At 42.1% G+C, this 26,834-nt stretch overlaps 1 protein-coding gene across 14 annotated transcripts in view; it reads right to left on the reverse strand.

Moving 5' to 3' along the window:
- The window catches only part of FOXP1 (forkhead box P1), a 376,781-nt gene that overhangs the window by 41,485 nt on the left and 308,462 nt on the right, over positions 1–26,834 (reverse strand). For all 14 annotated transcript variants that reach the window (XM_077184567.1, XM_077184572.1, XM_054640153.2 and 11 more), the window contains 2 exons: positions 21,391–21,595; positions 5,508–5,612 (listed from right to left, as the gene is read on the reverse strand). In XM_077184567.1, coding sequence (XP_077040682.1) covers positions 5,508–5,612; positions 21,391–21,595 — 310 coding nt within the window. The remainder of the gene's footprint in view (positions 1–5,507; positions 5,613–21,390; positions 21,596–26,834) is intronic.

Here is a 26,834-nt window from a genome sequence, read left to right on the forward strand (position 1 = left end):
TCACACATCTCAAAAGATTCTTCAATAACAGGGTTGGGTTTAAGCTTATATGTCAGGGCACAATGCAGCCCTTGTTTACCACCATATGGAGGTGCACACACAGAATCCTCCAAAAGTAAAGAAAGCAAAGGCTTAAAAGGCAGGAGTCAAGAGCCTCCCTTTTGACAAAAGTAGCCTATTTCGACAGCTGATTCCCTCCTTTAAAAGCACACAGCACACATAAAATAAATACAGGTCACAAAAATTAACAAATCATCATAGCTGTCTAATACATCCTGGGCTGGCTGCGGAAAAACAAGATCATTTTGGATTTATATCTCTAAGTATGGGATTTCCTGGACAGCTAATATCCACAAACAATCAAACACAGAGGACCATGAGAAAGAAGCAGCGTTATTTCAAATTTGAGCTGAGAGTCGTGATTTTTAAAGGGCTGAAACAGGAACTGGAGCTGAAATCTGAAGCAAGTAAATTCCTTTACTAGGCACTGATGGACACTGTTGTGTTTCTCTTGGCCTTGGCGAAGGCTTTTAGGTCACTGGGTTTGGGATATTACAGCAGACAAAAATCTTCGAACCACAGAAACTTCAAAAATGACAAATAACTCGAATCTCTCCCTCATGCTCAAAAAAAGAAAAAGCCCTAATGATAATTCTCTAAAAAGAGTCGAACCTTTTTATGAGACCTGTTGCCAATATTAGTGCCACCAAATGATCTCATCTTTCATTCTGGCTAAATTCCAACACACAATTTCATTAACCCAGGTACTGCAGGTGATAAAACTCATTTTTCCCTAAAGAGACAGCTAAAAAGTACCAGTTATACATTTATGAAGTACCAGCAATCAAAATTATGGATTTTCTAAAAGGTTTTTAACTACTTTTATTGAAAGGAAAATCGCTGTCTCAGACTTTTGTGACACTATTGCTAATAATAAATTTTACCATTTAGACATCGCAGTAATATGGTAGACAGTGTCAATAAAAGTATGAAACAAAGATGATCCCTGTCTTTTAAGGAATGCTTTCTGATTACACACCGGAAATTATAATGGGAAACATAAACTAAGTGCACCTTTAAGAGAGGAAAAAAGGGGATAATGCAAGGCGATGGACCTTGCTACATATATCTCATCAGCAGAAGTATTTAATATATATATATATGTGTGTGTGTGTGCAAAGCATGCATGAAAATAAAATAGAAATAAAGTTACAATATTGAAGGAAATGAAAATATTAGAATAAATAATGACCTAATGACATTTGTTAATGACTGTTAATACATACACGATAAAATGCATAATAAGAATTAAAATAATAAGAAAAATAACAATTAAAATAATAGAATAAAAAATAAAAATTAAAATATTTTTTAAAAAATCAATTAAAAATAATGAAACAGGAATTCAGGGCGTTATTTGTAGCAGTCCTGCTGCTCGCCTGCCCGGGAGGCGCGGGAGCGGGGCCGTGTCGGGGCTGCCGCTGCTCCCGGGGATGCTCCCGGTGCCTCTCCCGCTCCCAGCAGCATTCCCGGGAGCACTAGAGGGCACTGTGGGATTTGGGCCACCCCGGCCTCCGCCGCCGCGGGGGTCCCGAGCCCCAGCCCTGGCCGGGGGTGGTTCGGGGGCTGTGGAAGCAGCGGGAGCCGGCACCGGACCGGGCCCGTCCCCGGGCCTGCCGGCCTCGGCACCGGCGGCTGCCGGCGGGCGCGGCCGGGTCCCCCCGCACGGGACGGGGCCGCGATGCCGCAGCTTCCCCCTCGCCGAGGGGGTCCCGCCGGCCCTACAGAAACCCGAAACACCCACCCAGAGCCCGGCCTTTCCCTGCCCTCGCTGCCTGTGCGATTAAACAGTCCGCGCCGTGCGGATGATTTCAGTGCAGAACGCTCTGCCATGCAAAACGAGCGCAATTAATGCCTTTGAAACAATTTATGATTTCCGGCCTACTTCAACATGTATTAGCATATACCTGGTTTCTTTAATATACACTTTGTTTTTCCAAAACCACAAACATAGTTGCTGGAATTTCATGTGGAAGTGCTTAAGGGGTTGAAAGTTAACACCTTTGTGAGCCGAGCAGTCTCACAGTTGCTGCTAAACAAAAGCCTCTTTGTAGAAGCTTTCTCGAAATGTTTTCTTAACATGTTCCAAGTAGTTTTAGGCAGGCAACTAAAGTAAACAAGATGTTACCATGATAAAAACACTTGTGAAAACATTACAGAGTGCACTTAGTAGTTTCTTTCACATAAACTCCCCTTCGTTTCACCGAAGTTAAATGCACATGAAGCAGATTACCAGCATCACTGCAACACGGGACTGCCACATCTCTCCTAAGGTCTATGTCCTTTCTTTTAAAGAATATATTTGATTTAAAAATGCTACAGCCAGGATTAAACACGTCTAACCCACAGTCAAATTACAGGGGGAAAAAAAAAAGGGAGGGGTGAGGAATAATAAAACCCTATTCAGTCTTCTGAATTTTTTGCCCTGGCTACCCTGCTGAATAAACCACCCTCCCTCCAGCCGGGATTTCCTGAACAACTTGCTGCATAAGGGGTGTATATTCCTATCTTCCACGGTCTTTAAACACATGCAAATGAAATCAAGGATACAGTCAATTTTGCAGGAAAGTCGCTCTGTGCTACTAATTGCTCCTTTCCCGCCTGCGAGAGGGCCCTGGTTACCAGGCCAGACACGTGCGCACCCTCCAGCCCTCACCTTGCTCCCTGCAGCCTGGCAGAGGCCACAGGGTCACCGCCCTGAGACTGGACTTATTTTTGTTTTTAGGCTGAGGGAGCGTTCTGGAGCATGCAGGGTGCTGCTGTTTCATTAGGCAGAGCAGCAGCCCCTGCTGCTATCAGTTAGCTCTAACTGATACCGCATCACATGATAACCAATGGCTGATGGATTCGAAACAGAAACACGACACAAGGACTTGCTAAAACGGCAACTTATTTCAAAAAGAAACAGGGAAATAAATGCGTACAATAGCCCGTGTATCTGCTGGTTCTGATAAGCATCCTCCTGTTGGCTGTGAGTGAAAGACAACTAGGATCGTTATTTGTACAGTATTTATCTTTGAAATCAAGGGCCCTGTGGTGTACCTCACCTTGGGAACAAACACTACAGAATGATCACAGAAGAGTGTCAAATCTCTGGTTTTGATTTATCAACAGTTATGATATTTCTTCCTCAGGAGGAAAAGAAATGAACCATGTTTTAGACCTGCGAGTCCTTTTTTCTCCCTTAACTGAAGAATCATTTTATTGGCATACAGGGCCTTCATTCCACATACAACTTTTCTTTGCCTTTTCACAAGGTAAGTGAAATTAAGCAATACTCGATATACAGGCTGCATTTCACTTGGTAAACAAGAGCTTTTCCCTTGAGGGGGCCATCAAAAGAGTGTCAGAGATTACACAAGTATCAGAAAGAAACTTCAACCATCTACCCATTATCTTTTCATTGAGTAATGAATTCTGATAAATGGCAACATAATTTTAAGGACAGATGCTCCACAGGAGACATGGAAGGCTACAGTATTTTATGAAGCAACGCTCACTTCTTAACAGTGTCAATACAATGCTCAGGGACATCCATTTCTGCATTTGTTCTGGGTTAAATATCACTCTGAACAGTAAGACTTTGGACACTGCAGCATTTGGATGAGAAAATTTAGGTGATTAAGTTTAGGAAGTTCACACAAAATATTTCTGTTGAAAGCTTTCAATGGAGACAAAAGCTAGACTGATAGTGAAAAAACTAGAATTGATGGAGCAGCTTCAAGTCCAACCTGGGCTGGTGACAGTTTGCAGGTTATTCCTAATTACTGACTGCTGCACATTATGTCCTCCAGGTGAACTGGTGGTCTGGGTCTGGGTACTGAAACACCTCCAAAATACCATATAAAAAACCAGCCCTGCCTCTACCTATGCTTGCGATTAAGAGCTGTGTTTTCTATGCATGGCCACCTCAAGCAGACCACTCAAGATTCCTACGGAATCTTCTTGAAAGCAGCTGCTCTCACCTGGAACACAGGACTAGCACAGGAAGCAAAGGTGGCACAATCTGACCATATGTGACCACACACTTTATTCTGCTATCTAAGGCTACCACAGCACCTTTCCCTTGCACTTACAGCAGTAAATTGAGAATTGTTTTAAAGGTCTAAATGCTATAGTATGGCATATGAATATGAATGAGCTGGCAAGTATGGCGAGATTAGCATTTATTTCACTTAAGTGAACAACAGGATGAATTACAAGGAATGAGGCCACCCTTCATGGAAATTTATGACTAGCACCTTCTTATTTTGTAATCCTCTTGTAATGAGAACCTTCTCATTACTGTACCATTCCTCACTTGTAATATATGTTTACAGTAGGACCAGCGCCGCTCCTACGAACTCAGGAGGGTTTTGCCAGTGGAACCACAACTGGTCCATTCTGTTCTGAGAGCAAAACCCTATCTGTATCATCTAACATCACTCAACAAACATCCTCTGCTTGCTCTTGCCCTTCCCTCCCTCACATAAAAATCCAGGGAACCGCCCCAGAAACAGCAGGTACAGCTGAACCTTTTGGGAGTAAGTCTACTTATTCATCCTGAAGAACCTCATGTATTTATGTGGACTAACTTCACGAGATGACTATTCTAAATGGGAGAAAAACTTGTCCCTTTGTGCATTTAAATCACAAACATTTCTTGAGTGGCTGGTCTTTAGTGATCTTACAACTGACCAGCCACAGAACTTGAGCAAAGATCAGGGATGAACCTTCAGCAACCTGGATGCACCCACAGCATGTGTGTACCTGGTGTCCTACCCAGACAAAGAACTCTTTTGTGATGGGAACAGGGGTGAGGTTGATGGTTTAGTTGTAGAGCAGCCATGTGTAAGCTATTAGGGCTCTGAGGTCCTTCCCTGCATCGGGATGCATGCACTACCACACACTAGTCCATAATGCACTGCTTATGCAACGTGTAAAATTGTGTTCTTTGGCAGCAAGGAAAAGGTCTGCAGCAAACTGCAGGGGCCCAATTAATATAATTATAGTTTATTTTTAGTAGTGTAGACTTTGTTCATTAGTTACTTATTTGACATAAATTAAATTTCACGTGATGTTCTGCAATTCTCTGTTCAATTATGGAGTTAATTTAAGACTAGATTTCTAAATTAAAGTGAAATCAAGGTTAAAACAAGGTTTTATTATTTACATGATCGATACTGCAACTTAAAAATTATTTAAATAAAATAAAGAAAAAAAAAAAGCTGCGGAACTGCAAAAGCTATTTCATAGCAATACACTGAACAAGACCATAATTTCCCCATGGGGCTAATTTACTATCCCCTGTTAAAACGTTCTTGAGCCTGATCCAAAAGCCACTGAAGTGAAAGGGAGCTCTCTGTTGACTTCAATGGGCTTTGCATCAGGCCCAGGGTGAGTGACAGCACACAGAATTTCAGGGCATGCTTTCTGTACAATGCAAGCGCCAAAAAAACCATCCTTACTTTAGGAAGGACTGGAAGTCTTCACATACTGCTTCACAGCCCGGCCATTTGCATACGCCGTGTCCGTACAGCGGGTGGCTGTGTGAGTGCTCCTCGTGGGGTAAACTGCAGGGGAGAGAGAGAACAGAGAACAAGTGCTGTAAACTGAAGGTACTCTAACAATTCATCCTCACAAAGACTCCTAAAGAACAGCGACCGCCAGATCCTGAAGCATCCCCAACATCTCACGGTACCCGCCTGATTCTTGCCCATGGTTTTTCAAAACAGAATTAAATACCATTTGCAGTGTGAAACATGTGTCATTCTTGCTTAGCTATCCTCCTACATTTCATTCATTAATTAAGAGGTTTGTAAAGAATTTAAATTAACACGGACGGGGGAGAAATCATTTGACAGACCTGCTTAATATCCTGCTTGATATTTTGCTAAAAAATTTATGAACATTGCATATTTACAACTCAACTTCATCGAGAAGTCATCTCCATACAGCAGTGTCCCATTACACCACAACACAGCCAGACCTGAGGCTTTCCTCATGGCTACAGAAAGGAAAAGCATCAAATTTGCAGCCTTGGCTTTCCCACCATGTTATTTATTTACTGGGTTGGGGTTTTTTCTGGTTGTTTTTTATTCTTCTTCTTACAGGCTGTTTCACTGCACAAATACAACCCCCTTACATCCCCAAGTAAGAAGATTTGAGATGTATTTTCAAACGCAAAATTCACCATAAAGGAGAGGGGGCATGCAATCGAAGGATTCCTCAGCACGAGGGGTTAGTGGGGGCTATTAACCTTGCCTAAGATTGGGCAGGAACGTCACAGAGCCTCCCAACTACTGAACCCAGGGTTAAAGCAAAAAATTCATATGAGCACTAAGGGGTTAATCCTTCAGCGGGATTCCAATCAATACGTAATGATTTGGCTGCACTGATCCAAGTCATGAGACTCTTTGATCCAGGCCATGTGGTGCTCAGGGAAATGTATCTGTTGCACTCACTGATGAACCATATTCTAAAATATCTTCTTTATTCGACTTCTGCATGGAAACTTCCTAAGGAAAGGAATTATTTTTTGCAACAATCTCCATAACCTTAGATGACTTTAAAATCAAAATGTCAAAACAATATTGAAATCTCTATTTTATGCTCACACATGTATGTATTTTTCATGGCAAATCTTTTTGCTACAGTATTCCTGTGCTGTATTATGGACTTCAAACATACACAAAGGATATGAACACATACCAGCATCTAGGTGTGGCTTTTATGACTTACTTCATCCTGGATTACAGGTAACGTTACGGATAAATGCCTACTTTTTGTCATTTTACTTTTACACACACCTGGAAATGCTGCTTATTCTTCTTCTGTAATATTATCTGTCTGTGCACTCTGACAAAATTGTGCTCCTGTATTATTTCAGATGCCTACGTAGCCAGATCCCTGTAAATACACTCCTGAGATGTCATTCCAAACACAAACGAGTTGGAAGAGAAATTCCTGCCCAGATTATGCCACTTTTGACTTTAAGCTCAATGAGAATCTGAAGATTACTGAAGGTGATTTTAAAAATTATTTTACATTGAAAAAATCATTTTAAAAGTACTGACTAGAAAAGGTATTATGAGTTTTACATGAATCTAAATAATTATTTCATTAATATAATTTTTTTGTCTGTTTACAAATAGTCCTTCAAGCATAATTATATCTATATGCAAGGTAATTTCCTAAAAAAGACAACAGTAGGTGAAGAGCCTTACAAAGGCCTTTTCTATATACAAATACTAGACTGGTTTAACTGGTTTAGTCTTTTAAAAAATGTTCAAGTGAGGAGAATCTCTGTAAAGTTTTTAAAAGAACTAAGGAACCGATGCATTATTTGCAAGGAAATTTAAAAAATGCTAAACCACACATTTCCTCAGCTAAGGAAGAGGCAGAATGGCTGAAGAACACCCTGCACCCAAGCCAAAGAGGCATATGGTCAAATATCCTCTATATACATCTGAAAATTCAAAAAATAATGGGGTTTATCATCTGTTTCTATACCTGGATACAGCAAAGGGGGAGACAGGAGGCTTTCATGTTAACACTCCATTAAAGTCCATAAAGACTACATATGAGAGTTATGATTTCAGTGTGTTTGGAAGAACAAGAAAAAGAAAAGAAAAGAAAAAAGCAGTAAAGCAGTGTATGAATCTGCCCAGTGCATGTTACCTACACAGTGGGACTTGTGATGGCCAAGTAAGGAGTCAGTCCCCCATGGGGTTTAAGCACTGTAAATCTCATTATAATATCAACAGGAGTCACATGGCTTAAACCCCCAGCAGGGATTTTTAAAGTTTCTCTGTAAGAGCCTAAAGGCCATGGCCAAGTCAACGGAAAGAGCCCTACCGAGATTTGTATTTATTTTTTAAATCCAAGTGCAAATCTCTTTTCTTTCCAGGGAACTTGCACAAGACAAGACAAACTATGCAGGACGTGACACCCTGCTATTGTGTCCAAAGAAAATGATGGAATGACCAAGACAATATCAAACTCTAAATGATGCTCAGGATGTCAAAGGCTCGTGCTGTCAATAACCATAAAGGCTGGTGCTGACTGTAAATGGGAACTTAAAAGGTCACTTTGCTAACACGATGCTACGGGTAACACGCTTAACACCTACGCAGAGCTTCCACTGCCATTCAACCAAGAAGAGGAACTACCTCAACTTACCAAAAATAAGACATTTCAGAGAGAAGAAACCCCTCAGTCCTGAAAGACAAACGCCAGCCCTCTCTGCAGGCACTGTGCCATTCCGAAGGCAGCAACTCCCATCCTGCTCAGGGGGGGTTTCAGCCATGCCTTTCGGTGACCTTTATGTGTCAGTATCAGATTACTGCTATTTTATCCATCCCACTTTTGAAGATATTATAGATTGCCACTTCTTCCCTGATAGAGCCTGAAGAAGCACCTCAAAACAAAACAAAGAGCGGGTTTATACAGAGGTGGATGTAACGCACGAAGGATACAGCCAGTGGAAATGAATGGAGAACTCTGTTGAACTGATCTAAGCACTCACTTTCTCTGGGCAAATAGAGGTGGAAAAAGAAGATTTTAATCCTGTACATAAATAAACAGCTTTGTGAGCACGATCCAAACCCATAATCTGAAATTGTTCACTGATATTTCGCCTGCACGCAAGCACAGCTTCTGTAATCTGGATGCATCCTAGGTCTCGCTGCCGGAGACAGACTTTTAGAAGATCTGAGCATTGGCAAGCAGAAGCAAGTTTTAGGTCTGTTTGATTTCTAATGACACATTAGAGTAGGTGTTTGTTTCTGTCACTCTCTCCTTCCCAGGAATGCATATTCATGGTTGGGTACTGGTGATGCAATAGCAGTTAGTGGAAATTATTTTATAACAAGACATAATTTTCAAAGTACTGAAGGAATAAATGACGTAAATTCAAGACAACATGGGGTTTCTTTCTCTTTGTAAGGTACTTGCATAAAAAGTAGTTAATACAATAGAATTACATCCAAATAATGCAATAGTGATGCATTATTACATTGAACTACAGCAAAGAACACTCTGGCACGTGAAATGTCTTGCATAAGTCACTTATTAATGACATAAAAGAGAATAACAAAATCTATATATGAGACTGAAAACTGTGTAAGTGTCCACTTATTTTCTGCTGCTTCCAGCTCTGTTTCCAGTACAGAGGGGAAGGGAAAAGGGTCAGGCACTCCCACAACTCGTCTGGGCTTGCTGGATAGAGGAGAGGAAATTAACCTCTTCCTTCTTCCCCCCACACTGCCCCATAACCCCAATGATCTCCAGAGGGTCTGGTAGCAACTTCACCTCCCATTCCTACAGGGATGGCTGTACTTGCACGGCCCACTCCTGCCAGCCACTCACCTTTTGGAACACACCTGCTGTGCTACAGCACCCTGGAAGAACCACACTCTGGGACACAACAGCACAGGAGACAGAGACACCAGAGATAGCTAAGTGCTGATGGGGAGTAAATATGACACCCCAAAGTGAGATGGGTTATGCTAGGTATTGGGGAAAGCAGTGACCAAAACCCCAGCATGAAAGCTCCCTGTGTTCTTTAAATGGTTTCATTCAACCCCCCACTTATTAACCACGAGAAACTGGGTTCTGTGCTTGTATACCCACTGGCTAAGAAGTCATAGGTAGATATAAAATCCAGCTAAGCAGAAGCCTCAGTGTGTCTGTGCTTCTGCCCCACAGTGGACCATATTTTAAATATTCATGATGCTGACATACTTCATAATTCCAGTCTCTTTCTTCCACATCTGTTTGGGCCAATGATCTTTGCCAAAACACTGGGGGAAGTCAGTGATGTAGAGAAGCATCCTTGACTTTCTATTGCATTTATGAAGCATCTGCTCATGTTCTAACAGAGCTCAGAACATGCCTGAGCCACCTGCACACTGAAAAATCAATACCACATCTCCTGCTTTCCTCCTGCAAGGAGCTGGAGTACAGCACCCTCAGAAAGTGCAGAACTGCCTTTTTAATTTTACTTTATTCCTCAGGGTCATTGGGAAGTGACCTCATCTTTGCCAGCTGCCATGAAACTGATACCTGTGCACAGCCCAGGCAGGAGCGTGGGGCTCTGTCTCACACCACATTCCCCCTCTCTCTGATTTAAATGGCACAGCCATTGAGGCAGAATGCCACAATTTTGGTCCTGCACAGGAGAAGGAGACACACACCTGGGAAGCAACATGGCTCTCCCAGAGTTGTGACTGCCTGGTGAGCTCTAAAGCTCATCAGAAGGCACTGAAAGAGTAAGGCTGCCGAAAAAGTCACAATTTTCTGAGTCAGAAACACTCACTGTAACTGATTTTAAAATGAAACGGAAGAAGTAATGATTAAATCATTGTACAAACTGTGCTCAAGTGCAAGTTCCTGCCTTCATGAGAGAATCAACCAAACACAGATGCAAAAATGTGTTTTGCAGTGAAGTTCCACCGGTGAAAATCCCTTCAATTCTTAGTAAGGTGGCACAGCACCTCTTTCCTCTCTAAACTGTGAACTAAAAATACCACAAACCAATAATGGAAAAAACCAAAAAAACAACTTCTAGATACTCATGCTCCTGTCCAAGCCTCAGGAACGGCCCAGGAAGCAGATATGTGATCTAAACAGGGTGATGCCTCCCCATCACTGGATAAAGCTTAACAGAAGGTCATGAGCCTGCAGGAGAGCTGGAATTTGATGGGAGTGGTCAGTGACAGCTCTTTCTACAACTGGCTTGCAAATTTTTGGATGCTTCTTAGAGGAGCACTTCTCCTCTCCCTCACTACTTTAGTCCATGTCCAGACCTAGGACTAGAAGCAGCTCATGTTTTACATCAAGCCCTATTGGAAGTAACAAGAGTTTATATTACATTTTAAATGACTACACCAATTTAAGACAAATCAAGTTAAAACTGCAGCTCACAGGCTGAAATCCTCTCTTCTAATTGGTGTGCACTAACTTGTGTACTCCTGTAGCATAGGAAGGGAAACAGTAGTGATGTTGTAACATGAGGCCACCTCTGCATCCCAAATCACTGCTCCCCATTTATCCCTCTTGTGGCACTATTCCCTAAATTCCTGTTCTGCAAGAACACTGGAGAATCGGCAGCAAGACTAAGACAAAATCTGGCTGACATTCCCCTTCCCTTCTACCCCCACTCTCACTGCAAAGAGCAGAACCAGACTGGATAATTATAAGCATCATCTTCTGGTTTTGATCTATCCACTGATGGTTTGGATTATTAATCAACGTTATGACCCTCCAGCACTCTAACACATTCTCCTTCTAATGGCAGCCCCTCTTCTAGTCCTGCAGGGAAACTGCCACAGGGCCTGGACAGTCACTGCCCTACATCCCTTCCTTGGAGAAATTAAATGTATTTCTAGAGCATTTAAAAGAAATGCCCATTGCAAAAAATCCATCACTTATCTCCGGTACAAATTCCACTCCTGCATTTGAATTAACGAGTTTCTCTATGATTTAAAACTCTTATTTTTTTATTTCAACCTTGTGCCTAGGTACTGTGGTGAAAAGTACATCAAATATACCCAGACACACACGATTTGAAACGCTGGATTTTAAATTCCAGCACTGCTAACTAATGAGAACAATTTTTTCCTTCTTCTTCTTTGTAGCATCACTTCATGTACTTACATACCATAATCATATCCTCCTAGAGCCTCTATTTTTCCAGGGTGTAGATCTTTAATTCCCTTTAATCTGTCTTCATAGCCTATTCCCTCCAACTCCTTTATCATCCTAGCTGCTCTCCTCTATATTTGCTCCAGCTTCCCTTTATCCTTTCTGCAAGAGAGTGGCCAATTGTACATCACACTCAATGTGGTTTAACTGGTTCTGCATAAAGTAGAACAGGAAAAAAAAAAAAGGACTCGGATGCAACATGCATGTTTATGCCTCCCATGACTGCATTTACCTTTTTGACTAAGACATGGCACAGAGTGTCCCACCTTAATTTCTCAACCCCGATTATGCCTCAGCCATTTCCCACACAGCCGATGCTGAGCAGCTGACGTGTCATGTCAAACCCGCAGTTTGGAATTTTGATTTCCTAGCTGGGCTACTTTCTACTTATCCCTGCTAAATCTCATTTTATTCCTCTCTGAACAGTCTCCTAATTTATTCAGATTAAAACGGATTGATTCAGTATCTTAGTTTAATTAGGAAAAAAATGTGATCCAACCACTTTCTTGGGTTTTTAGGGGCTGGGGGGATGTTCTGCGGGTTTTTTTTTCAGTTTGGGGTTTTTTTTTTAACACTGACTTTTAGCACAGCAATCCCATCCCTCTAACACACCCAATTCACATGGCAGAGGGAGGTGGCAGTGGCAAAGCTTTGGCCCCAATTCAGCAACCCTTTTAAGAACACACACAAGTATAAAAACACAGGATTAGACCTTGGACTTCACTGAGATGGAGGTGTAAAATTACCAACGAACATACATACTTTGTAAAAAGATCCTGTTTGCCAACCTTATTTTACTGTAATTTATATTCTGTTGTAACATTCGAATTTATAGTAAAAGAAAACACTGAGAAACAAGATCTGTACTTGTTCAACAAAATTCTATTCTGTTACATTTAGAGTTGAGGCGAGTCTTCCACTCTTATATAAACCAGTGATACGTCAACAAATATGATTAACAGGGATTATTCACGTCAGTATTTTTCACCCCTGTCCCACAGGCACAACAAAACCTGCGCAGAAGGTGACTGTCACATCACACACAGCCTGGCAGCTCGCTGGGGGGGCCCTCGTCCACACCCCTGCAGCAGCAGCAAAGTGCCCTTGGGGAAATGTTTATAAAAATATAATTAAGATAAATAATGATTCCAAGGGAGAACTACAGCTAGAGCACTCCATTCTCTCTGCCGCATGCTCTCCCCTTGGAAGAATGCTGTTTGAAAAAGCACTAAAAATGCAGAGGACACAAGCCTGCTTCCCCAGGGAAGCGTGCTGAATCATACAGGTAGTGTAAATATCATATGCTGCTGCAGGTGCTAGGCAGTCTATTTGTTTGTGTTTACTAAAAGGCATAACAAATAGTCCCACTAAAACAGAACAACACTTGGCATTGGACTGATAGGTACCAGAGCAGCCACAAATCATATTCATACAGCTAGATCTGAACTGCTGGGCAACACTAGAGCTTCACTCTGCTTTTTGGGAGGGCCCCTGTGCCATGATTTGCCCCTCTCAGAGCACAGAGAAGCTCAACATCCTGTCTGAGCATCCCAGGGAAAACCACGCAACAGCGGGAAAGAAAGCCAGAAAAAGACAAGAAGTACAGAACAGACTTGCATGACATACATGGCCAGCTAACATCGTTTACAGCTTTGCAACTTCTGAGTTAATTCACAGTATAAACAACAAGGAAAATGTTTCTTCCGAGCAAGACTTCCTGTAAACTGTTCATTAGAGCGCGCGGAGCGCAGGGCTGTGCACCTGCTGATTAACCATGCGCTCCAAGAATAAACACAAACCCCAGCCAGCCAGATTGTTCTGGAATTTGCTCTGAGCTGATTTTTCTTCCCCCATGTTATAAATTGGATTCTACAATAAAACAAACAGCAGAACATAGGTTGCTGAGAGTTAAAATCTACTTTTTACACTACATTGACCACAGCACCCACAGGCACAGCTACAATGTCTTTCTATGAATGGGACAGATTGCCATATGGATGCAGACACTGAACAAGCTGTACAACTCCTGGCGACAAGTGCCTAGGGGACTGTCCTATATTAGCACCACCTGTGCTGTGGAAATTGTGCTCTGTGTATGAAATGGTATTTAAGGGCCCATCGTGATGTTATTTTTGAGTATACACAAAAAGGAAAATTACAGTTAAAAAGAATTTGCTGGCTAGCGGATCTGTTGCTCAGTTCCCGAGATCATCTCCCAAAGGAATAGCTCTCCTCTTTATTCATGCAGCCCAAAATGACAAGCTGTAACACATATTAGCAGTTTCCCTGCCTGGGCTTATACCATCCTTTTAATGACAAGAATCTACTTTACAATATACATATGTTTTCCTGATCACACAGAAGAAATTACAGGCCTCCTACCTTACCCCTGCCAGCTATACAGAAAAACACCCCATGGCATTTCACAAACATTGCTCCAGCAGCAAGCAATGCAATGTGAATTTTCCTTGGGCTCCCTCCCCAACCCTCACTGTGCAGCAGGTAGAACCACAAATCCTGACTACCAAATTTAAATGTGCATCTCGCTACTTTGAAAATACAAGCGTGTCTGCCTGACAAAAATAGAGCTCCAGATTAGCACAAGATGTTGAGGGAGCAAGGAGAAGGGAAAAGCAGGGAAGAGAGGTTTGAGCAGTACCTAGCTGCTCTACAAAAAGAGATTTCCCCCTCTCCAAACTGCAAGAAAAAAAAAGATGCCAAGAAAAAGTAAAGTAAAACAAATTGAATTAAAGAAAAACAGTTGTAAAGTGAACATTACAACCTGGGAAAAATGATGTCATTTTATTGAGAAACTCAGTTTTTTTCCATTAAACCACAGTGAAATGGATAAAGTTTATACAGCTTAATGGTGGAGTTTTACTTTAAATGCTGCTCAATATCTTAGCAGTACGATATAACATGATATAACAGCTGTCATACTAACTGCTCCATTTTTATTGAACAGCACAGAAAATAGTCACACAAAAGTCACCTAAGTCCTCTACTTCTACAGCCCTTTCAAGAGTGTTTCTGTTCTCAGTTTGTGCTATATATGTTAAAAAAATAACAGAGCTCTTTATCAGCTCCCTGCTCAGCTCTTTAGGACAATCAGACCTGACCAAATTCTGAGGAAGGACAACTTGCACATAGAAGGAAATAAAAAGAAACAGAAATCCACAGTGCAGTAAACGAAAACCAGGTCCCTTTTTAAGAGTACTACATAAACACCTCTAATAAAAGAAGAGGACAAATTTTCATTGGACTTTAAGTATTTAGAGAGGAATGTTTTAGTAAAAGTTTAACTGCAAAGTGCATGCAATTAACAGAAAGCCATCAGCTATTTCTCTGGTATGTAAAAATAGCATTAAGCTGTATTAAATGCACGTGTAAGTATCTCAGTTGCAAGAAAAGGGAGGAGATATGCAAAGCACTCAGATATCAAACAATGATCTGTTGGCCAGATGGAGGAATAAAACAATACATATGCTAAAATTTGGAAGAGTTCTGTTAGGCGTCTGCCAAGGCTCACCCAATCTATTTTAAGTGCTTTTTGATACATTAGCTTAGTGTTTGGAGTTGTACAACTGATGGTTATTACACAGGACCAGAGAGAAGTGAAACGCTGGCGTGCAGGAGCTCCCTGATGCTGGGGCAGCTTCCCAAGCATCAAACCCAGCACCCTGCTCCAGCCAGGGGCCACATCAAACATTCACAGGCTGGTTAACTTAGCATCTTTCCTAGGGAAAAGCAAGTATAACAAGCTGCTTTTAGTTCAGTGCAGGAATTCCCTGAGAAGCTGATGAAGGAGCTCCTGGGCAGAGCGAGGAGCAAGTGGAATTGTACAACTGATTTAGCACCGCGGCAGACGGTGGGTGCGGGCGACGCACAGGAGGCTCCACACCCGCATCTGAAAAGCACGAACAATAAAAAGTGCCTGATAAGGCTTAAAACTGAAGATTAACAGCCCCAGGTCTGAGTCACAGCCGGTGTTTTTTCAAAGCTGATTACAGAAGAGTGACTCAGAGGGAAGCCTTCAGTAACTGGTGGCATTTCTTTGGCAGGGGAGTGAGTGCCAAGGGATTGGACACTGGGACACTTAGGGCTGTACCTGCACAGAGTAAATGGAGATGGCCAGGCTGGGGCCCTGCTGTCACAGTGTCATCATCACCAACAGCCCAAGCAGCCCCACAGCCATTCCAGGTGCAATGAGAAGGACAGCAGCCATGTGGAAAGCAGGATTGTTTATCAGACACCCAGCTGGGCCATCCAGGCTCAACCCTCCCACTCCAACCTGGCTCCACAGCAAGGATGGAGGCACCTGAGCTGCTCAGACCATGGGTAAGAGCACAAAGGTCATGATGGGGTTTGAGTACGTGGAGCAGCTAAATACCTCCTGGGAGGAAAGGGCCCAGGAACACCTATTTCTTAAGGGAGAATGGATCTGAGGCAACCTAATCCAACACAACTCTGCTGATGGTGAAGAATAATGAACTAAAATCAGCTGTAGGGAGCAACTGAGGGGAGCTGACATGGCTGAGCAGATCTGATGCTGGCACCAGTGCAGAATGAATGCCAGGGACTAAGTGGAGAGGCTGGCCAAGAGAGGATGGGGCCCTGGGAGCATATGGACTGCAGGCTGAACTGTTTCATCCCGAGCATTAATAATGGAACCAAGTCTGTAATTCTTAATTGTGCTGAATCCTAATGCCCTCATCTAAGGGCCTTGGGATTTTGATGGAGGATCAGCTGGCATGGAAGATAACAACAGTAAAGCATGAGGCATTAGGCCTAAGCAGCAGATCAGTGGTCTGCCATTCCATTCCTCACTTCCCTTCAGAGCCTTCTCCAGACCCTGTCCTCCTGCCATGCTGGCAAGAAAAAGCAATTTTAAAATCCCCTTGTTTATCCCATCTATTTTTCCTATGAGATGGCTGCTTGCTTATGTGGAAGGACAAGCCTCAAGTGTATGTGGAGAGGGTATAAAGGCAATGAGGGGAAGAGATGGGACTGCTGGCAGATGGAGAAAGGTCTTTTGGACACGAAGCTTTAAACTGCAACTCTTCACCTTACTCCTGGTAAACAACAGATGCACTTCTTATATTAACAGGTCGGGACCTTCATTAACTCACTTGTTTATGTACAGCCTCCACCATCCTGGCTCTGCTGCAGTCAGTGCAGGATGGTACCAGGGGATGGGACCAGCACAAGGTGTTCACCAGCTCCACTGCACCCCCACACCTCCCAGTTCAAGCCCAAACTGGAGCAATCTCTGCCCACTGCAAAGCCCCGATGAATTCTGCCCTGTTCTGGTTTTCCAAACCCACCCACATGGGGAATACTCCCAAGCATGCAGGTTTCAGGATGCCCACTGTTAATCAGGTTCTACAGTTAGTAGCCACCTGAAGTGACCGGGCACCCCCCTGCTTTGTTTCGGTGCTTTTCTTAAGAAAATAATCAAGTTTCTCCCAAGTAAGATGCAGTGGAACAAGATGGAAAGTGGGTACTGTCCATGACATTTCTAAGCACAGCAGATGTACTTAACTGGCTCCTGTTATTTATTTATTTACTTGTGTAGAGAAAAACTGCTTGTTACTGAAGAAACCCAAATGCTGATAAGATGATGAGAGGTTTGCATGCTGGTTGATGGTCTCACTTTCCCTTATCCTGAATGAATACAAGTATCTATAACTAAATATTTCCCTTAGGGTACTGATGACTGAGGTATGTTTATTGCATTGAGTGAATTTATATATATAATCAGCACAATAAACATTATTAAATTGTCTGAGTAAAATCAAAGCATGAAACACACAGTCAGTGCTGAATTCTAATGATGCTGAATGCCCATGATTGCATGGGGAAAGGATCTTAACAAGCCTTGATTTGAGCTTTGGCATCCGCCTCACAAATCACACAAAATGTTCCCTCTTTAATAGTGCTGAATATTGATAAATGTCTCTGCACGGCACAACAGGGAAGTTGGTCTCTATTGGCAATCTTTACCAAAGTGTGTTTTTTCCTTCTCTACACTCAAGGGTTTACCCTGAATGATTTAATTATAATTTTCCTTGTGTAAGACAAATTAAAGAGGAGAGTAGGAGTGTCATGCCAAAGCAGATTATTTATCTCCTTAACAGATTGCTGTGCACCAAACCCCAGAGCTGCTGCTGCTGCTGCTACTTACAGAAACTGGGCGAAATGTGGGACAAAAGCATAGATGTAATATACATTTAAAGCCCAAATGAATGAAAGCATTAACCCATTATTTATAGCTGGAATTGTTTCATTCTCAGGGAAGCCATACACACAGAGCATGCAGAAACCAAGTGCAGCACCAGTGTTCCCTGGCCCAGGAGGGAGGGTGCCTCCTGCTTTTGAATGTGTTTTTGCTTTTTGGGTGTCCCGAGTGACTCTGGCTGTCTACCTGCTGTTTGCTTTTCAGTCACAAAGGAGAAACTTTGCTGTCACTGGGCCCCAAGGACAGCAGCCCCACAGTGGGCAGTGTCACCGGTGTCACCAGAGCTGTGTCCCTGCAGCCTGTGCAGAACCCCAGCCTGGGCTGGCGGCACGGCGACGCGTGGGCACGCCAGGCAGCCAATGACTACTGCTCCTGCTATTTTAAACCCCTTGTTTATAACCAGAATGTGTTTTTACCCAAGATACAGAGCAGATCTGCTGCTCGCCTGCTGATTCTAACACAGGTGCCTCCTGTCTCGCAGGTCTGGAGCAGCCTGGCAACCTGACCTGTGGGATCAGGAACCCCCTAAACACAGCCTGAACTATCCCAGTGACATGTGCCAGAGATGACAGTGATGATAGTAACTCCCACATAACCAACCTGCCTCCTGCAGCCCACTCCTTCTCAAAAGCCCAAGAGAAAGGGGTTGAAAACAGCTTTACAGCACACCCTAAAAGTTAATGTTACCTGTATATGATTATTTATGGCTGCTGGGCAGTCGTTATGATCCGGCTGTGCTTAACTTTTAGGACACTTACAGATTTTACTATGTGCTTTTTATTGTTGGTTAAATCTAAATAAATAGCTCTTGCTTGTATCAGATCAGAGCTAACATAAGGTTAGCACAGGACATGCAGGAAGGAGGGGAAGTCCACGAGTCAAAAACCTTCCCTGGCCAGCCCAGGCTGTGACTTACGTGAGGGGAGGTGGAAGGGCTGATTCCTCCCTTGTGAGTCCTTCCCACAGCCCCACCTGACCTGAGACTGAGCTAGGAACTGCTTCCAAAAGTCTCCTTAGATTTGTTGTCCTGAACCAGATGGGTACAAGAACGCACATGGATTTAACTCCAAGTCCAGCAAACTCATGCTCCCACCAGATCCATGATTTTTCTAGTCTTAACTTTTGCAATCAAAAAAATTTACTAAACCCCTGTTTGTGCCTGTGCTTTCTTTTGCAAGCCCACTAAAATTTCCCTTTCTGTGAGCTTTCAAACATACATGTGATAGCAGAGCACTGCAACTCTTCCCCTTCTGCTCACTCCCCACCCTGAAGTCCCTGCCTGTAGATAAATATCCTTTCAGAAAGGAAACCACTGCAAAATATCTCACCAAGAGGAGTTTCTGTGTCACATGAAATCCAGGCAGGCACCAGGGTGCCTGATGAGACTGCAACAAAACCCTTAAGTGCATCAGGAGGCATTCTCCTGCCTGTAGTCTCCTGCTCTACTTATGGATAAACATGTAATTCAATCACTGCAGCAAATGGATGGCATAAAGCCTCCATGTACCAAAGAGAGGCAGGACAAAGCAAAGTCTGTAGCCCTCTTATTTGTATTCCTAAATATACTTATTTCATATTTTGATATTTCAGAGAATTCAACAGATATGCAAGCAAAGTATAAGGCAAGCTTAATAGCACAGGTATTGATTCCAGCACTGAGGATTTAGTCTTCTTAACTAAGACAATCTCAAACAATACCATGGCATGTTTATGCCTTCCTAATTAATCTGGAACTTTACTAATAAAAGCATGTGTATCACCTTGTCTGTAGATCCCAACTGCCTCCAGGCCACAATTACAGGACTCAGACACACGGATTTCCAGGTCTGTCCAATACTATACACAGAGAAAATTCTTACTTCAGAACAGATTCCTGTATTTCCATTGCATTTCAAACTGAACCGAATCTGCTTCCTGCCATTAGCACGCAGCACGTGCCTCTATTCAGTGAAAGAAGATCCATCTTGCTGCATGGGATTTTACTTTATATACTCCATAAGAAAAGCATAGATAAAAAATTTATTGAAAAGCCATAAACCCATCCTGTTCGGTTCTACACGCAGCAAAAAGGGAATTAATTGTTTAATAAACATCCAATTTTTTTTTAGTATCCCATGTAAGTCTTCATGAAAACCACGTCCTTGGCACTTACATGCATTATAAAGATACTCACTGATGTTCCCACACAAGTCCTTGCAATTGGTATATAAAGGATGCCTTACACACAGAGCACTTCTTCCAACAGTGGGTGTGCTCTCCTTTAAAATCTATCTATTTCCAGCAGCACTATTTTCTTCTAATATCAGAAAGATATAAAAGGTATTTATATAGCTTCCCTATCAATCTACTTTCAGACCACCAGAAATACAAACTCTATGGCTTAAAAATTCCATTATCCTCTTTCTAATGAATGAAAGGAGGACGGAAAGACAAAGCCATCAGTTTCCATAAAATCCAGCTTTCACTAGTGTCTGCTGTAACGTTTCTAGATGGGCAAAGGGACTCTCCTGAATGCAAAGGAGCACTGCCCTCCCCACTGCACCCACTCCTCGAGACCCTTCCTCCTCCTCCTCCTCCTCCTCCTCTGGCAGCGACGCCGAGGCTGCAGCCGGCGCTGGCACCCACGGCCCCGGCGCCTGGGCCTGTCTATCTCCCCAGAAGCAAAAGTTACGTTGTTAGACACGCCTCAGTGAAATCTGGGGGTGTAAAGAAACAAACCTGCAATAAAGCATCCTCTGGAATAAAGCGGAGCCCGCGCCGAGAAGCACGTCAACAGACAACCCCTGATTTAAGCCATTTCTTTTAACAATGCAAACCGAGCAAGTATAAATTAACTCACACTTTTAAAAGCCAAACAACACCAGTTAGCTAATTTTATCAGCGGTTAAAAAAAAGGAAAAAAAAGCCACTTTGTTTTTAGAGAAACCTGGTGAACTCAAGCCTCCCATGTCTTGTGAAAGCAGGGAAAACAGAGTACAAAAAGGCAAATATGTTAGATGAGACAGGCACCAAAATTTGGTAGAAAAATGGGCACTGTACTGACCAATAGATTTTCTTGCTCCCCTCCAGCCTGTAAACCCAAAGCACAACAAGAGCACCACCACCTGTGACGCAAAACTCAAAAAAACCCCCAGCTTCCTCACACTTCCCAATACGCTTATCCAATGCACTTCTAATTAGCTAATTGTGCCCACATTGATCCAATTAACAAGCCATAAAGATCTGAACAAAAGGAGCACATTCTGCCCAGTGGAGACTCTATTCAACCACGCCAACACCAGACAGAGCGAGATGGGGAGGACAAAACCGAGGCCAAGGCGCTTGGCCACCGCTCCCGAGCGTTTCGCCATCGCCCCGGGACGCTGCTCCCAGATGCTCAGGGTGGTGGAAAACCTGCAGGCACCTACCTCTCCCGTTTAGGAGTGTGGACTGATAGCTGTCCATTAGTTGAGGCGTGTGGGTTGATGATTAAGGAGGTCTTGGAGGGCGCGGAGGAGGAGACGCAGGTGGTGGACAGGTCCAGGCTGCTGTGGTTGTTGCTGGCTGCCTCCTCCGCTGTGTGCGAGCTTGTCACTTCCTTCCAGAGCTGCTGCAGCTCTGTTGGAATCATGCCTGAAACAAACAAATTGGATAATTAAATCAATTAACAGCTAATTCGGCCGTCTTCAAACAGTAATTAAATCAAAGAGTCAGTAAACAAAGCCTAGTGTTAGTTTTGCCTGTGTGTGTTTTTGCGCATGTATTTTTTTTTTTTTTTTTAATAACTAAATGCTAATACTGCACTGCATGACTCTGTTATGCTCTGGTGTGACACCTGCAATACTCATGGAATGCAAAATCCGGGCTGTGGGCAGAGAGATCCACACACCACCACACCTACACCAAATGTCATGTTAAATATTGTGATTTTTTTGTAATTTTTACACCAAAGGCCCATTTTCAGAGTCCCTGCTTGGGCAAAAATTGCCCCCACATCCACAGCAAGCAAAGGTGGCCACTGGCTACTCATTGTTCAGCTAAGAAATTCAATTCCTTTCTTTTTCCACAATTTTTTTGCCTTTTTTTTTTTTTTCTTTAGGAAGGTGACTACTTTCAAACCTGTTATTAAAAACAAGGAAGGTCTTAGGAAAAAAATACTCAGCTTTATTATTATGACAACATGAACCACAACATGACTAATTTTGTGCTTAAGTTTTAAATGATGACAAATAGCTTTGTTATTAAATACAGTTTTTATTAATCACTTTTAGACGTAAATTATGAATTCATATTGTCTTCCTGAAATGCTTTTCAAATTTTAACAGTCAAATTGATTATACTATGATTATTTCATTAACACACCTATCTTTCTCATTAATTTTGGTTTCTCGAACTGCTCACTTAATTGATGGATGTGTCTACCGAAAAACTGTATAACTTTCTATACAAGTAACACTATTATTACTGTCATTTCTTAGATCGATGCTAATGAGCCATTGAAAAGTAAAATGAAAACAGAAAATAAGCTTCAAGAAAAAATAATAATAAAAAATTGTGTTTTTTTAAATGTGCCAAAGTGGACACCAGGGTTAGGGAGACAACATTCAGTAACTAATGCAAGTGAAAACTGCAAACTCCAATGGGCCAAATGGAAGGTGAACCATGTGCTCACACTGAGATCATGCTTTTGGATAAAGCTGATGTTTGTGACATGATCCAACAAGTCAAGTTTCTCTCACTGCAGACTATTTCAGTGCTCTTTCAGAGAAGGCCATGGGAAAAAATTAGCAGTAGAGACACGTCACTCAAATATTCAGGGAAAAAATAATAATAATAATAATAAGCCAGTGTCTGTGTGTTTTTAAAGAGGTTTCTCATCAGTGTGCTTCCGACTCATCGTTTGGGTGACTGTTCATTGTTTCACCATGTTGTAGCTCTGGAGCTATCCTAAGGAAACCTGCCATTTTCTGAGTGTACAGCAGCAGCTCTCACAGGCATGTACCTCACCCATCCTAAGGTATTGAAATAAAAAAATAAGGCAGTATGCATTATATTCATTTGAAACACATAATAAAAAATGCCAAGGTCTAAATTTAATTTATTTTTGTCATTTAGAATACAATGGATAGATAATCATCTCAACGTGATCAGCCAAACATCTTTACTTTGCTAAACTGTTAAAGATTTTAATTATGCTAGCTTTGGAGAGCACTGGTCTAATGAGGCGATAGACTCCAGAGAATCTAAGTGGTTAAGAACTGTGAAATGAGTCTGATAGGATTTTTTTATATTCACCGTGGATCGTTTGCATATCAAAGAGGAGTAAATTATTGCACGACAGACCAATAACCTTCCCCGCCTTTCCCAGAGTAGCATTAACAAAAACAGTTGGTCTCCAGTAACGGGTTCGCTACAAAAAAATGCTGAAATCCTTAAGCATCTGCAATTAATATATATTAGGGAAGAGGCTTCAATTTATACATTAAGTGATCAGATATTCTTAGGACACATCCGTTTCTCTAAAGCCACGTCATTTTCCTTTCATCAGCCCCAAATGCCAATTATATTTTGATGGATTTTGTCCCAAATGAGCATTTAGTTATTAGACATATTCAATTATTACTTGTCCCCTGGAATTAAACCTCTGAGCAAATTAAACAAAGAAAAAGGTCAGTACACAAGCCCGTGTCCTGTTTTGCTGTGTGGGGGCTATTATTTTCAAACACCTTGCAAAGTGACAGTGTGGGATGTATTTTTAGCTAACACGCTTGACAGGACTGTCTGCGCACTAACAATTACCTGTGAGCAGGGCTGACCCTTACACACTGTTTACTCAGTTGAAACAATAGTGAATAGACTTGTCTGTTGATGATAACATATTGATATGAGAACATATGAGCCGACACCTATTTTTATTTTCCAGAATAAGCAAATAGGGAAAGAATAACTGGCCTTTTTTCACTTTTTTTTTTTTTTTTTTAAATCTGGATTTCTGCAGGTTTTTAATTAAACACAGGCTATCATCCACTCTCCTCTCCCTGTTCTCCTCTTTCCTTTCCTCCTAGTCACTTCTGGATCTACCAAAGAAAAGACTGAAAATGTTACAGCCACTAAAACAGACACACACATGATATTTATGCCTCTAAAAGTCAAAGTGTTTCATCTAACTTCCCATACAAGTGTAACTCCCATTAGTACTAATAACAACTATACCACAGATGGAAGGAAAAATAAAATATACCCAGTTGTGTGGGGGAAAATGCTGGAGGTAGTAAGGATTTTAGGCTGGGTGACATTAATTTAAAGAGCTAACTGTGATGTCATACATGTCTGCACGCAACCCTTTGCCAAAAATTGATTACATCACCTGATTAATAAAATAAAATTAGAAATAGCCTCTCTCCTCCTGCCCTAAATTTAGTTCCTTTAGAATAATTCTGGACTAGCCTGTCGAACTGGGCAGCTGAAAGGTATGCTCATCACTCATCCAGCAAAATGGTTAAATAAAATAATAGAACAAATGGCAAAACCAAGTCAAATAGATCCACGACCACTCGCAATAAATTATGTAATTTACCATTTAACAGTATCATTTTAGCAGTGAGAGCTAAATTTCAAGCCAGATTCCCAGAACTGCACTGCAATTACCCGGGATTGCAGTAACTTCCTACAGACCAGGAATGGGATTCAGACCTGGAACTGCCAAATCTATGGGAGCAATCAGGCACCCGGATGTCTCAGTCCTATTATTTTCACTCACTGGTGATCTGAAGTGTGATTTGCAGTTTCATTTTGAAGATACTGAAGATCTCACTCTCACAGCTCAGAACACTGCTGAAATGGGGTTTATTTTAAAATTGCTGCTATGTACAGATGTAAAATCTAGATTATAGAAGTGTCTAAATACTAAGCAGAAAAGATTACACAAATATAGCATTAAAGGATGTGCTATTTTGTTTAAGACAATAGGGGAGCACTAAAAACTAAAATGAAACTAAAATACAGATTTAAACAATCTATTAGTTCTGAAAACATAACGAAAATGTCACTTATGAAGTAGCATTCTCTCCTTGGAAACATTTATTACTATTACAGACACTTAAGAATAAAAGCAAAATGTTTTTAACTGAATTCACAGCTACATTTGCTAGAGGAATGATTTTATTTCTTTTATATACACATTTACCATATTTGTCTCAGTCTTGCAAACTGTTCTGGAAACAAAAGGGCATGAGAGATGTAATTTTTTTTTTAAATAAGAAGTGTCCATTACCAATTACTTTAAACTATAGCCCTGGCTCTTCATTGCATTTTTCAGGACAACTAGTCCCTCTTGATTATGAAAGAAAATGTAGGCACAGGTTTAAAAAATGTATGTTGTGGGGACAGTTGACAGATTACTGCTCACGGAACTCAATTTCCCAACCCCAGGTATCACCGGCTCAAAGACAAACAGAGTTGCTCAACCTCTTTGTGTCCTTGTACCTCCATACCCAGGTGACCATGTTCAAGCAAGCAGAAAGTTGATTTAAACCTCATAATGACATCAGTTTTAAGCCATCGTCTCTCTGATAAAAAGGAATAAAATATCGTGCTGGATTGCAACCCGCCTCGAGTCCCTCTTTCCTGCCGGCTCCCGCCGCCCCCAACGCTCACAGCTCATTTCCCTGCCAGAACCAGCCCTCTGTGCTTATGTTTGTGTCCTGTCTGGCGTGCAAGTCAGCACCCCTCAGGTTTTAAATACACTCCTGGGCGAGGACTAATAGTTACACTTCCCTGCTAACCATATCAATCAATGCCACGACGGCTGAATTACCTACTGGTGTCTCCGATGTGTTACCGCACAGATTACACTTCATGCATCACCACATTCATTTCTTTCACATTACACATGAGCGTGTCTTGTCACTGCCCAATTGCCCTCTTTTGGACAGCTTAACTGATGGACTATACAATGAACCTCACTGAGCCAACTTAATGGTATAGGAGCTGTGGGAAAAATTAACAAGGTTGAAGCCTGAGTCCGGTGGGTGTGTGGGAACAGCCCGGGATGCTTCCAACAATAAATCTGAGGCATAATTAATGCACGTTACAACATCTTGCAAGCATAAATGGCATTTCATCTACGTGCCCTTTTTTCCTGGACTCATTTCACACCTTCTCCCCATCACTCTGCATCGATGGTGGCTCACCAGGTACTGCCCCAAGCCTGATCCTGCTGCTCCCAGCTGGGCACCACCTTCCCATGGATCAGCCTCCAACTCCTGCACAGTGCTGATCTACACCAGGCATCCAGTTTTGGGATGCTGGGAAGTTGAACTGAGACTTGGGGAGTCAGGGGTTAGGGCCCCAAAAGCTCAGCCTCTCAACACAGGGCTCAAATACCTTCCTGGGTCTGGTAAAAATAAGCCTAAATAAAGCATGTCAGCCACACAGCAAAGCAGACTCCACTCCCCAGTATGGCCTCTGTTTATCCATGTAAGTTAATATTCACCAGCCACCTCACTCTCCTTTTTTACAGCTATGTACACAGAAAAAAAAGGAGGGTGAAGAACAGAAGCAATTTCGTCTTTTCCCCTCCATTTAAGTGAACAGAGCTGAATGTAAATTCATTGTATGATTTAGAAACTAAGAACAACCCTAAGGCTGCTTTCAAGATCCCAAATCATTCAAGCTGGGCTGACTCAAGCTATAAAGGTGAATATTCAAATTTATTATGGGGCAAGGGAAGGAGAAGGCAGTATTATTCAGAAATACCAGCATCATGGTTGATGCCATGGCATGCCTGAACCATGCCAACTCCAAACAGTCAACTTTAACCACAGCAGCCAGAGCTCAGGCAAGTCTGTTGAACTGTCCCACAGCTTACAGA

Source organism: Agelaius phoeniceus, chromosome 11 (assembly GCF_051311805.1).
Source record: "Agelaius phoeniceus isolate bAgePho1 chromosome 11, bAgePho1.hap1, whole genome shotgun sequence".
NCBI classification, from domain to species: Eukaryota; Metazoa; Chordata; class Aves; order Passeriformes; family Icteridae; genus Agelaius; species Agelaius phoeniceus.